This window comes from Capricornis sumatraensis, chromosome 2 (genome assembly GCF_032405125.1).
Source record: "Capricornis sumatraensis isolate serow.1 chromosome 2, serow.2, whole genome shotgun sequence".
NCBI classification, from domain to species: domain Eukaryota; kingdom Metazoa; phylum Chordata; class Mammalia; order Artiodactyla; family Bovidae; genus Capricornis; species Capricornis sumatraensis.
The window spans coordinates 123,939,881-123,953,574 of NC_091070.1; the positions used below are offsets into that span (position 1 = coordinate 123,939,881).

General features: G+C 45.4%; 1 protein-coding gene across 1 annotated transcript in view; it reads right to left on the reverse strand.

Annotated features, from left to right (window-relative positions):
- The window catches only part of LOC138069261 (neuroblastoma breakpoint family member 4-like), a 33,653-nt gene extending 28,468 nt beyond the window's left edge, over window positions 1-5,185 (reverse strand). Inside the window, exons 1-4 of the mRNA XM_068960496.1 lie at window positions 5,008-5,185; window positions 2,941-3,055; window positions 1,663-1,877; window positions 557-608 (exon numbers count right to left, since the gene is read on the reverse strand). Of these exons, the coding sequence (XP_068816597.1) occupies window positions 557-608; window positions 1,663-1,877; window positions 2,941-3,055; window positions 5,008-5,185 (560 nt within the window). The remainder of the gene's footprint in view (window positions 1-556; window positions 609-1,662; window positions 1,878-2,940; window positions 3,056-5,007) is intronic.
- Window positions 5,186-13,694: the final 8,509 nt, after the last annotated feature.

Genomic DNA, 13,694 nt, shown 5'->3' on the forward strand with positions numbered 1-13,694 from the left:
AAGACACTTACTCCTTGGAAGAAAAGTTTTGACCAAACAAGACAGCATATTGAAAAGCAGAGACATTGCTTTGCCAACAAAGTTCCATGTAGTCAAGGCTATGGTTTTTCCAGTAGTCATGTATGGATGAGAGAGTTGGACTATAAAAAGAGCTGAGCACTGAAGAATTGATGCTTTTGAACTGTGGTGTTGGAGAAGACTCTTGAGAGTCACTTGGTCTGCAAGGAGATCGAATCAATCCATTCCAAAGGAAATCAGTCCTGAACAGTCTTTGGAAGGACTGATGTTGAAGCTGAAACTCCAATACTTTGGCCACCTGATGAGAAGAACTTACTCAGTTGAAAAGACCCTGCCGGTGTGAAAGACTGAAGGAGGGAGGAGAAAGAGACGACAGAGGATGAAATGGTTGGATGGCATCACGGACTCAATGGACATGCGTTTGAGTAAACTCTGGGAGTTGGTGACGGACAGGGAGGCCTGGTGTGCTGCAGTCCATGGGGTCACAAAGAGTCGGACATGACTGAGTGACTGAACTGAACTGATAGTTAATTGTTACCTGGGGGTTAGTTTTTCTTGTGCTTGTTCATCGTCTTCATCTTCATAAATTTCTGCAAACAAAATCAGAAATGTCCAGTCAGCTTCTAGTCACTTCACCTACTACAAACACAGGGACTCATAGGATCACAGAGTCATAAATATCTATGTATGAGTTAGTACTGTATGGAAGTTGTAATGCATTGTGTTTAAACAACTGCCCAAGCATGGATTTCTGATCCAACAGGCAGTCTGTTTCTGAACTGGTAGACCATCTTCAGGACACCTTCTGCATGACACTGGGCAAACATTTAAATTTTGTCTTTTCTTCTTTATATCACCTCACACTGTCCACCTTCCATCTCCACTCTATAAATGTATCATCCATCCTGCCAGAAATTCTGCCAAAGACACAGCCTCTATAAACCTTCTCAGGCCTCACAAGATGCCCTCCTTTCTCTAAGCAGAACAACCACGTCCCACATCCCTCCATCTGGGAACATCCTGGCTCCTCAAGGTGGCTTTTGCATGTTATCTGGGAAAGTCTCTCTATGGAAAGTGAGTGCTCCAGTTTAAACCATTTTTCCAAAGCCAAGTTCAACTCTGTCAAGTACCTTAACCTTATCCAACACCACAAAGTGAAGGGCTTTTTTTCTGCAGTGTACTTGTAAATATTCCAAAATTTCATCACTCTAGCTACCATCAATAGATTATTTCGTCCATTTTACAGATGACAACAGTTAGTAACATAAGGAGAAGCAACCATTCTCACATAGTGTCATCACAGCACTCAGCCTGGAACCTGGGAACTTCCAAGCTTCGTCTAGGGCTCTACTCACTCTAACAAGCTGCCTCCTGTCCCCTCCTCCTTTCTGTGCCTTAATGCTGGCTGGATGTTGCCTCCTGCCCCAGTGGCCATGGTCCATCAGGGAGGAAGCCAACCGTTGGGATCCGATGACCTCCACCCTGTGCACTTCTCCTCTGTCCTCTTAGACAATCCTGCTCCTACATAGCCCCAAATAGGACACGAAACAGGAAAGCTGATAAACATTCCTAGTGGAGGTGTTCATCTTATCAACTGGGGACCTAGGAGAGGATCCGTGGTATCAGGGTCTGTGGCCCCCTCACCTGGGCTGAGCTTGCAGGCAATGCGCTCTGCCAGTCGGTATCCCTCAGACAGTCTCTCTCGGAAGCCCTGCCCCTGGTGGCTGCCCAGGTCATTGTGGGTAAGGAGGTCCTTGAGGTGCTGCTTGAGCAGGACAGAGTCATCTTTCCCATGCTGTAGTGTCTGCCGTAACTGGGTCAGCTCTCTTGCCTGACTTCGAATTAGGGTGTCACACGTCCTAGGTGGAACAGAAGATGCAATTGTAAAAGGCAAAGAATTAGATGAAAGACGGTTAGGGATTTCTGTGAGAACATCCCCAAGGAGACCTCGAAACAGAATTCTGGCACGTATCTGATGACTGGCTCAGTCACTCAGTCGTGTGAGACTCTTGACCCCATGGACTAGAATGCACCAGTCTCCTCTGCCCACTGGGTTATCCTGGCAAGAATACTGGAGTGGGGTGCCATTTCCTACTCCGTATCTGATGACTGGCCTATGTCAAAGAGAAAGAAGGCAAACAAAGGTTTCTTCTGTATCAGAAAGTACTCCTGTAAGATTTCATGACACTTCATTCATCTTATGCTTCTGAAAAGATAACCTAATGTTGACCCTGGTGGCTCAGTTGGTAAAGAATCTGACTGACAGTTCTAGAAACACAAGAGATGCAGGTTTGATCCCTGAGTCTGGAACATTCCCTGGAGCAGGAAATGGCAACCCATTCCAGTATTCTTGGCTGGAAACTTCAAGGACAGAGGAGCCTGGAGGGCTAAGTCCATGGGGTCATAAAGAGTCAGACACTAATGAGTGCAAACGCTTGCGTCAATGTCTCCCTAAATCTGCACCATGAGGATGTCTCCTCGGTTCCTCACTTGGCCATGCCCATCTTCATTAAAAAATACACAAAGCATTTTCTGTATTTTTAATGTGGCAACACAAAGTACTGTCCAGTGAATGACACACAGCCAGATATAGAGTGTGGACAAGTACAGCGGGTGTGAATTGGAAAGAACGTAAGAATGACAGGGTCAAGAAAGGATTCCAGGATGTAGTCAGTCAGGAGGGGGTTGTGGTTTAAAGGCAAATAAGGTATTGATGGCACAATATTGTGAATGAGCCAAGTGCCACTGGTTCACTTGAATGTGGTGAATTTCATGATGAGATTCGAGTCAGTAATTTATTTAAAAGCAAAGTAAATTACTTCCTGAATAACACCTGGAATCCATAATTCACCAACTGGTGTTCTCCACCTATTTGATAATATTGTGCCCTGTGCTCGCTGTGATCATCCCTGCCCTCCTTACCTCAGCCTTTCATCAAGCGTTGGCTTCTCTGCCGGCTTCTCTGCTGGCCTCCGCACCTCAAACAACAGCTTCTCCCCCAGCACGGATTCAACGATGTCCTTACATGCTTCACACTCTGAGGAAAGAGAGACACGGCCTCAGGGAAAGCTGGCCTTGCTGCTGTGGCCACTGCCTTCAAGGAGGAGGACGGGCCACCTCAGTGGTGGATGTAACTCCTTCTTCAGTCTCAATGGAGTGGTTTCCACATCTGATTTTCAGCATCTGGACCGAGGTTACTCCCCATTGTAGAGGTGAGGAAAGAGAAGCTCCTAGGCACAGACCATAAATAGGAAGAACTGCCATTGGACAAAGTCAGAATTCACATCCCCTGAGACTGACCCTGAATCCTGGGCCACTGAACCAAGACCTGCAGCCTCTTAGGTGAGACACTGAGCAGGGCCTGCGGTGGCGATTCCTGTGTGGTCGGGAAGGCCCCAAGGACTGCAGGACTGCTGGTTCCCTCCTGCTGGGATTTCAGCAACGAACAAGTGTCTCAAGGTATAAAACTTGCCGGGACACACTTGTGTGAAATAGAATACATGAAACCATAAGGACCTGAAAGAGATATGCCAAACACTGAGAAAGTCTGTGTTATTAGGCACAATAGAACTATGAACTAAGTATATTTACACCAAGCCAGGCACTACGGTCAGGGCTTTGTCAGATTTACTCAGCATTCACTACAACTCAAACAATAGTTACTAATACAGCACCACAGAGACACAGGAGGAAACAGAGACACGGGAAGGTTTCCAACAGGGATGTGAGCCAGGAAGCCTGGCCCGGAGTCCACGTCTTTCCACTGTGCTTGGTGACTTCCACACCAGGGTCCTGGTGAGACATTTCTTCTTCACTAGCCACACAATTTGTTCCTACAATTTTGTGACTATCATAAGGAGCAGTTTAAATAACACTTAGTTTGCCCTTTCCCCAAAGCTCATCATTTCACTTTCTTAAATAAGAGTCTTGACTTCTTACTTGTCTCTGTGTCCGTCATTTTTCATTGACTCCCTCATTGCTTCACTGAAAATGACTGTAGGAAAGTGACACAGACACAAGTGGTCAAGATCCCTCTCGTCCCCTTGTTGTGCATGTACCCTGGTCTTGACTTCTTTCCTTACTCCAGGCCCCTTTTACTGAACAGGCAAAAATGATTCCAATCACCAGGCTGACTGTGGCTGCAAAGGGCTCCTCACACTCTGCCTGGGTTTTTGCTGGGGCTGGTGATCTCCCCCCACATACCGTCAATCTCATGTTGGTCTCACATCTTGTAGCACAGCCTCAGGTTTCTCCGGACTCCTGGTCACCCTGTATCACCAAAGTTTCACCAACTCAAGTGGGGAGGGGGGGAAAGTGCAGATTGTCTGGTTTCACCAGAAACACCTTCAATCTTGCCACAGAGTCACATAGCTTTCTAGGACTCAGGAAAGAGAACCTGCACACTCAGAAAGCACAGCTTCCTTCTCACCAGAGAACCTCTGTCTTGATGGCATTACAGAAACCATGGTTTCATTGAGAAGCAGACTCATCCTGAAGCTCCTTTAAATCATATCCCCTCCTTCTTACAGTGTCTAACCACATGTTACCCCAGTGTAACTAGCACAGGACTTTGCCAGTGGAACCTCAGGGAACCTCAAAATGATGGAGTTCATTAGTCCCAGACGTTTAGCCAAGAGGCATGCGGGATCAGATATGGGACAAAAAAGATTCCAGTCAACACAGCTTAGTTTGCTCCTGAGAGACACAGGCACTCCTGTGCCTGCACCAGGAACCACTGTCTGGAATTTTAACTCTAATCTCACCCTACACATCACTGCAAACTTGGAAAAGGCCACACTCCTTGTGCCTCCATTTTCCCAGCCCCAGGACACTGAAGGCAAAAGAGCCACTACTACCTTTCCTGGACTGTGGTCAGGATGGAATTCAAAATGACCAAGGAAATGGAGACCAATCCTGGAGACTTGCAGTTTCTTAGAGGGAAGACAGTGATCGTTCATTGCTTTGGTGACCATGACCTCAAAGACTTACTGTATTTCTGTAGCTGGTTGGCCAGGGAGTAAGCAGTAGCTTGGGATATGAGGAATTTCTCTGTGAGGTCTCTGAAGTCCTGCTTGCACTTTGCCAGCTGCAACTGAAGCTCCTGGTTGATTTCAATAAGGGTAGGTTCTGCCCTCAGATCCGATAAAGAGGGAAGACATACTGCCATGGTGACATGTGGTAGAAGGGGTAGAAGCCAGAGGTGGGGAGGAGATACCCAAGGATTAAAGACAAGCAAAGTCACATTAGTTTAATCAGCACTGAGGGATGACAAAAACTGGAATTCCTGACTTACTGTTGGAAACAACTGGAGGGTTCTCAACCACAAAAAGAAGTTGAAGATGCCAGAGCTCAGAGCCAAAGGAGCTGCTTAGGGCTCAGACTCAGAGAGAAGTGAAGGAGGGGGACCCAGCATGCTAGGCAACCATCTGGAGTTGCCATAACAGAACTGGTAGGGGGAGGGGTTCATGGAATCTTGGGGGCCCCTGCCTTCCAGGTGCCTACCCATGACCGTTTGTGAACATTACCACTGATAGCACCCAAGCCCTCAGCAGCCACTCTGATGTTGACTACACATGTCCCAATACCACTGATCTATCTCCTTCCAAACATTATCTAAGCTGAGTTCTCATTGTTCATTCTTCTGTGTATAAAAATATTCACGGGAGAAATACTTTGCCAGCAGGTCTTAATTTCTGTCGGGCTATCATAAAGTCACCTCACTTCAGTTCAGTTCACTTCATTTCAGTCACCCAGTCATGTCCGACTCTTTGCAGCTCCATGGACTGCAGCACACCAGGCCTCCCTGTCCATCACCAGCTCCTGGAGTTCCCTCAAATTCACATCCATTGAGTCAGTGATGCCATTCACCATCTCATCCTCTGATGTCCCCTTCTCCTCCCACCTTCAATCTTTCCCTGCATCAGGGTCTTTTCCAATGAGTCAGTTCTTTGCCTCAGGTGGCCAAAGTATTGGAGTTTCAGCCTCAGCATCAGTCCTCCCAGTGAATATTCAGGATTGATTTCCTTTAGGATGGACTGGTTGGATCTCCTTGTAGTCTAAGGGACTCTCAAGAGTTTCTCCAACACCACAGTTCAAAAGTATTAATTCTTTGACACTAGCTTTTTTTATAGTCCCACTCTCACATGCATACATGACTTGGAGAAACCATATCACCTCATCTTCTCTTTAAACAGACCTTAAGGCTTTTCCACAAGTGAAGAACGTCACACTTGTAGACTGTCATGAACTTCTTCTCTGGGTCTTCTCCAGTTTAGTCTGTGTCCTAAAAACTGTAGGGTAAAAATCAGAGTACAATACTAAGTGATTAAATAATTTTTAAAAATATTTCCTCTCCCATCTCAGTATTCTTTTGCTGCATCCTGTTGTTATCTCAATTTCTTCTCTTTACTGGGCAGCAGTAAAGAGAAGAATGACTTAAATATGACATCCCTACTTTCTAAATTCTTCCTCTGGGTCTGGGTTGTTTTATTTGATTATTTTTTGAAAATGTTACTAAACACCACATTTCATATTTCATTTATGTATTTCATTATAGCCTCACAAGAGCTCTTTCCAAGCTGTCAAAGTGACTAAAAGAGTTCATGTGTACATCCTTGAATACACAGTGTGCTTGTGCTCAGTCACCTCATTCTTGCCTGACTCTTTGCGATCCCAGGACTGTAGCCCATCAGGCGGCTCTGTCTATGGGGATTCTCCAGGCAAGAATACTGGAGTGGCTTGCTATGCCCTCTTCCAGGGGATCTTCCTGACCCAGGGATCCAACTTGCACCTCCTGTGTCTCCGGCATTGCAGGCTGCTTCTATACCACTGAGCCACTGAGTCCATGGGGTGCCTATCTGTTCAGGAAAGATGTGACAGCCTCGTGCTATTGTTCTGTGTTCATTCAGGTCACCCACCTATTGAACAGACCAGGGTTGCAGAGCAGTGTTTGTGGCACACAGTTGGATCCATCTCTTTGAGTTTTCCTCATGCCATTGACCTGTGGTTGTATTCCAAAAACAGAGCATGGTTAAGTTCAAGGTCATAGGTCAGGGATCATGATGATCCAAAGTGAACATAAGCATTGTGTTCAGTGATACAGAAGCTGAGTTTGAGGAAAGAGAGACAGGCAGGCCCTCGGACAGTGATGGTCTGAACCAACTCCTCACTTCCTCAGCATCTCTTCCTACCCGGGTCTTGTGAGTCTGAGACTTTTGGAACCCCCATAGCATCCATCTCTTCAGTTTAGCTGTTGGTCTAACCTGGATGGAGGGTGAAATGGGTGTGACAACAGGCTACTGAGCATTTGTTCACGTTAAGGTAAAAGATACAAATCTGGAACAACTACTTAGAAAGCTTGTCTTCCCCACATCCCCACACAGTCCTCCAACTACAATGCTTAATGATAGTTGGTGTGTGAGATTCAGCAAAGGCTTTAAGGAAATCTATTTTCTGGTTTCTGTGGGGGCCTGACATTCTGTGGGAGAAAGAAAAATGTGTCAAATGTCTTCATTTTAAATATGATGAAACCAATAAAGCTCACAAAAGGTATCTGACTTGAGGTCAAACACGGATGAATTTTGCCATGCTGAGCGCCGAAGAACTGATGCTTTTGAACTGTGGTGTTGGAGAAGACTCTTGAGAGTCCCTTGGACAGCAAGGAGATCCAACCAGTCCATTCTAAAGGGGATCAGCCCTGGGTGTTCTTTGGAAGGAATGATGCTGAAGCTGAAACTCCAGTACTTTGGCCAAGTCATGCAAAGAGTTGACTCATTGAAAAAGACTTTGATGCTGGGAGGAATTGGGGGCAGGAGGAGAAGGGGACGACAGAGGATAAGATGGCAGGATGACATCACCAAGTCGATGGACGTGAGTTTGAGTAAACTCCAGGAGATGGTGACGGACAGGGAGGCCTGGCGTGCTCCGATTCATGGGGTCACAAAGAGTCGGACACAACTGAGCAACTGAACTGAACTGAAATTTACTGAATAGAAGTATTAACAGGTACAGTTCATTAACTGATACCGTGCCAGACATTTCACACATATTTTGATACTTCTTTCATCATAATCATTCAAGGTAACATCATTGTAGAAGAGGTACATTAAAAAATTTATTAGACCAAAGTTAAAATAAAAAAAAAAAAAAAAGACCACTTTGTCAAGGCAAGTAAGCTATTGCCTTGCATTTTGTAGGGAGGAGAAAACTACTGTTTTTATCCTGCCTTTGTCCCATTTCATACTCCTCTTTTTCTCTGTGACCTAGAGCCCTACCTTTTTTCAACTAAACCATTTCTATGCACTGAGCAATTGCAGAAGTGATGGATGGGCCCTTCTAAGGCTTCCTGAGTGCTTATGTGTTTCAGGACACCAGATGCCCTCTGGAGCCAGAGCAGCCCGTCTGTTAGAACGTGTGCTGTGCTAAGTTGCTTCAGTCGTGTCCCACTGTTTCTGATCCTATGGACTGTAGCCCTCCAGCCTCCTCTGTTCATGGAATTTCCCAGGCAAGAAGACTGGAGTGGGTTGCCATTTCTTCCTCCAGGGAATCTTCCTGACCCAGGGATCAAAACCGTGTCTCTTGCATGTCCTACATTAGCAGGCGGGTTCTTTGCCACTAGCGCCCCCTGAGAATCCCATCTGTTAGGATGGGCAGCTGCTTTCCCAGCCCACTGAAGTTAGCAGAACGTCCCAGGACAGAAAGGATCACTTCCCTTCAACTCAAGGATCTTGTCTCTCAGTGACTGTGCTCTATAGGGCTGAACTCTCCTGAAATTGAATGCTCTTGCTAACTTTCTGGTTTCTTGTTAGGTGGCTTGAGTGTTTATAAAATTTTCTAACAAAACTTTTTTTTGAAGTTTGCATTTATAGCAATACGATTTATTTTTTAGAAAGTGGCAGCTTGGAGAAGATTGGTCCCATCAATGAGCAAAGAAGGGTGAATTTAGCTTCCACTCAAAACATGACTGAATTTAAAATTAGGGCTCTCACTTTCCTCAAGGTGGATAGTCAAGGGCCACAGGCATGTATCCCCAAGGACTTGTGTCTCTGCTATACACTGGACAAGAGTAAAATGGGGTCAGATGGGCCTAGTCCTTCAATGCTAGAGTCTTCCAATAGTACTCTGCTTTAGTCACTGGACTGGAAACACCCTTGTTCTTCTGCTCTGTCCTCCTTCTGTGTTTGGCCCATGGACTGCAGCCTCCCAGGCTCCTCCATCCATGGGATTCTCCAGGCAAGAATACTGGAATGAGTTGCCATTTCCTTCTCCAGGGGATCTTCCCGACCCAGGGATCGAACCCAGGTCTCCCACATTGCAGGCAGACGCTTTAACCTCTGAGCCACCAGGGAAGCCCTAAAAGGTATGCAGTTCAGTTGTTCTGTCCCCAGGCTGATCACTGTAGGAATCACCTGGGAGAGTTAGTACCCAAACAAGTGCACAGTCCTCACTGTAGCAACTGAGATTCAGCAAGTGCAGGTAGGACCTGGAACCTGTCTGTTAAAGGTACTCAGGTGTGCACTTAGTCTTACCCACTGATTTCATTGTCCTCCCTCATGATTCGAGGGGATGATTATTTCATTTATGGTACTTCTAGTGTTCAGAATTGACTGGCGCCAAAAACATAAGTCTGCTGCTTTGCAGAGGAAGAAACTGAGGCACAGAGAGGGTCTCTAACGGGGCAAGACCCCCCGTGCTAGGAGGGCTGGAGCCACACCCGGGTCGTGTTCCTTCTACTCCGAAACCCCATCCCACATTTTCCAGTTCACTCCTGTGTCAGATTCTTCCAAGTAGCTGTGTCCTTCACCTATACTGCATTTCTACCAAAATCTTCCCAAGTGTATTAATAATTTCTCATTTGATACTGTTTTTCACAACAGATAATTTGCAGAAAAGTCTATCATTACCCCGTGATGCATACTGGTGACTTTATTTAAAAACTGGATATGGCTATCACTTACTCTCTCCTCTTTCATTCATCAATTTGTGTTCTGTTTACTTAAACCAGTTAGTGTCTTAATTACTGTGTTTTAACCTGAGTTTTGAAATCTAGTAGAGTTAATCCTCCAACTTAATTCTTCAGTGTGTCTTGGCTAATTGAGATACTTTGATTTCCATTGACATGTTATAATTAGCCTGCAAAATATACCTCCCCCCAAATGTAGGGGCAGTACTATTGAGAATAACAAGGATTTGACATTCTAAAATATTGTCTTCCAATCTATGAATATAACATGCATTTCTATTCATTTAGGTTTTCTTTAATTCTCTCAGCAGTAGTTTTCAGGAATCATCAGTCTGTATTCTTAAGCATTAAATGATCATGGATGTTTATTTCTATTATGTTTTATTGAATTTCATTTCCTAATACTGCTGGTATGGAGAAATGTGGTAGATTTTTATATGAATCCTCTTGACTGCACCATTTAAAAATATACAACTAAATGCCTTTTGATAGATGTATACAATATGGAAACCACAGCTCCCATCAAGATGCAGGGTTTTTCCATCAGTCACAACTTTCCTTGTTCCCCTTTGCAGTGCATCACTCCCTCAACGCTTAGCCCCAAGCAACCAGTGTAGATGAATTTGTCTTTTTAACACATTTATAAAATGGAACAGTATACATATTCTTCCTTGTCTGCAAATTAAGCACTCAACACATAGTTAAGAGAAGATGTATGTAAAGCTTCAAAATTGTAAATGCAGAAGAAGATTGTTACCATCTCTGCTTCAGAAATGAGTCCCATTATCTTGTCCCCTGAGAAGAATGAAGATCACTAATTTTTCTCCAAACACCATTTATCCACCTTATTGCACCCTTATTTGGAGGACATCCATGTGTGGGCACTTCCAAGTTTCAGGCTGGGGGTCTAGTGCAGAGCCTCAAGGTCTCATCGTCCTCCTCCTGGAACTGGTGCTCCCAGCAGTATAAACCAACTGGATCCATCGTGTGGATCTCCTCGGCAGGTGCACAAGTTCGCTGTGAACCAGGATTAAGTTACCCTCCTGGTCCTTCCTGCTCAGTTCAGGTTGCTCCTTGAGAACTTAGATGATGTGTGCATTCTTCAATTCCTATTGTACTTTCCAAGCTCAACTTGTGCTTGTCCTCGCCTCCCTTGGCAAACAGCTCCTCGACCATTACCTTGCTTTTCTTTGGGTTTTCTCATCCTCCTAACCTGTTGATTTCCCCTCTTCCATCTCCTCTCTCCTTGCTGTGTTTCCAGTGTGTGGGCCCAGTTGAGGCTCCTATAGGAGACACACAGAGAAGGAGCCAAGGTCAGGTCTTGGCTGCACATCCCAGTGCACATTTAACATGCATCTCACTCTCGCATGCACTCAGGAAAAAACTCAGCAGGAAAGGAATTTGGAGAATTTGAATAACCTTATCTTATAGATGAGGAAACTGAGGCCCGGAGAGATATGGAGATTTTGCCGAAATTCCCACACCCTTATGCAGCCGAGCTACCACACAAACCTTGACTACAAGCCTTTGTATCCTAAAGCACCAGGAACCCACGGCTAAATTTCAGGGAACATTTGATCAAACTTACTTCTTATTTCCCTTCCTAAAATAAAAATACCTGATGGACATTTCCCCCAAAAAATTTCATCTCTTTCAGTAGTCCTATATTTAGACTCGGCATTCCTTTCTCCAGGGTAACTTCCTGACCCAGGGACTGAACTCAAGTCACCTGCATTGCAGGTGGATTCTTTACCATCTGAGTCACCAGGGAAGCCCAATCTCTTTCCAATGGTCCTATATTTATACTCTGTTTTCCCCCTTGGACACAATGGGACCAAGAAATGCATGAATACTAACTACATCACAGTCTTTATTTAAAAATTAGATGTGATTCTCTTTAAAACATCTGGCTCCTGTGCTAGAGGCCATATTCCTGAGCACCAGGCGCCCTCTGTGCCTTAGTCAGCCCTCCTCCCCAGAGCCTCTTCAAAGCCTGCCACATAAAACATTCAGTAAATACTTGTCAAGCAGATCAATACTAGTTACCAGGAATCACTAATTCTTACTGATGTCTCTACTCCCTACCCTATTCCATCGATCCTACCCTGTGTCTATGTGAAAACAATGAAAGCACAGCCCTGGTGACAGAAGTTCAAGATGCAAATTCCAACTCCACCAAAATAGCAGGTCTGCTGTACATGGAGATTTCATTGCCCTCTTTGTGCACATGGATCTCATGTATAGTGGAGAAGAATATGTATAATAGAGAAAGTAGTACTAACCTTGGATGATTGACTGTGATATCACACAGGAGACAGGCCCCAATCCCTGGGTGCTGGCTGCACAGTATAGAAAATCTACACCAGAGACACTACAGGGCCTGTTATAAACTTGAGGATAAGGCTCAAGAAACTGCATTTCAGACAAAATTTCCAGGGAGAGTCTCATGAAGGAAAAAGCCCCAACATTAAACAAATGGCCTAGAATGAAGACCTTGAAATCCTAGCAGCAACAAGCATGACTCAGCCTAAGTAAAGCAAGTCCCTTGTCAAGGTGGCTTCTCAAGGGGAAATGTCTCCTTTGCAGGATGGTGCCCAACCCTGCCCAGCCCCACTCTCTTCCAGGACACAACTGGGCAGCAGTGGCCAGGGGTACATGATGAGACCTCAGGAAGTGAGCATAACTGGACACCTATCCTTAGGCTCCTCCATGTGCCAGCTTCACTCCAAACCCACAGGTAAACACAAAGCTGGGTAGGTCAGCCTGTGAAATGAAGTCTCATTTAGGACCCACCTCTTTTCTACCAGGGCATCCTCTTCCCTTTCTCCTCTAGTCCCTGCTCACAGAGTGAGGTAAAGCAAAGGCCCTAGCAATGCCAAGTCCTTCCAAGTGCACCCCTCATCCTCCCCACCAATGGCCTCGGGGCAGAGCAGGGGTGTGAGAGAGTCAATGACTACATCTGTGCTCTCACAGTCACATGCTTCTCAGTCCTTGTACCCTGGTCCCCTCGCAGTCCACTCTCAGACCCTTCCAGAATGCCAGGTGCCAACATTTGCAGAACATTCTTCCATCATCAAGAGTAATTACAGAAAGTGGGATTGTTGCTACACAGATCCTCACCCCGTAAACGTGCCCTGTGTACAAACCCAATGCACACTCTCCTTATAACTCCTAGCTCCCTGGTCTCCACTGGTGGAGAGCTGCAGCCACACAGGTGAATGCTGGGCTGCAGCCCAGTTCCAGCAGGAGAGAATTGGGATTCTCAGAAAAAGGCTGTGTCCAGGCAAAATGAGGCATTTGATGGAGTCGGTCATCAGCACCCCACCCACTACTCTTTCCTGCATCTTTTTTTCTTTTCTTTGCGGTGTTTTTTCCAACTCTCTAATCAGCTGTCGGATTCCTACTTCAGTGCCGTACAGACAAAGATAATGTCATACTAGAGATGTTTTTGTGCCAACCCAGGTGCAGCCATTTATGGAGTAGTAGATAATTGTGACTGAGACTGAGCTGGCATTTCCAAATCAGGGTTAGTTACTATGTTGGAGGAAGAAGAACTAAGAAAAGGCATTTTAAGGTCTGTTTGCAAATAACAGGACATATAAAATAGGCCAATCTCCTTTGGAAAAGCAAATTCACCTGGATTACCTGCTGGAAGGACTGGAGATGGCAAATATTCAAAACTTTAGCAACCAAAGGCAATGGCCTTGATGAGGCA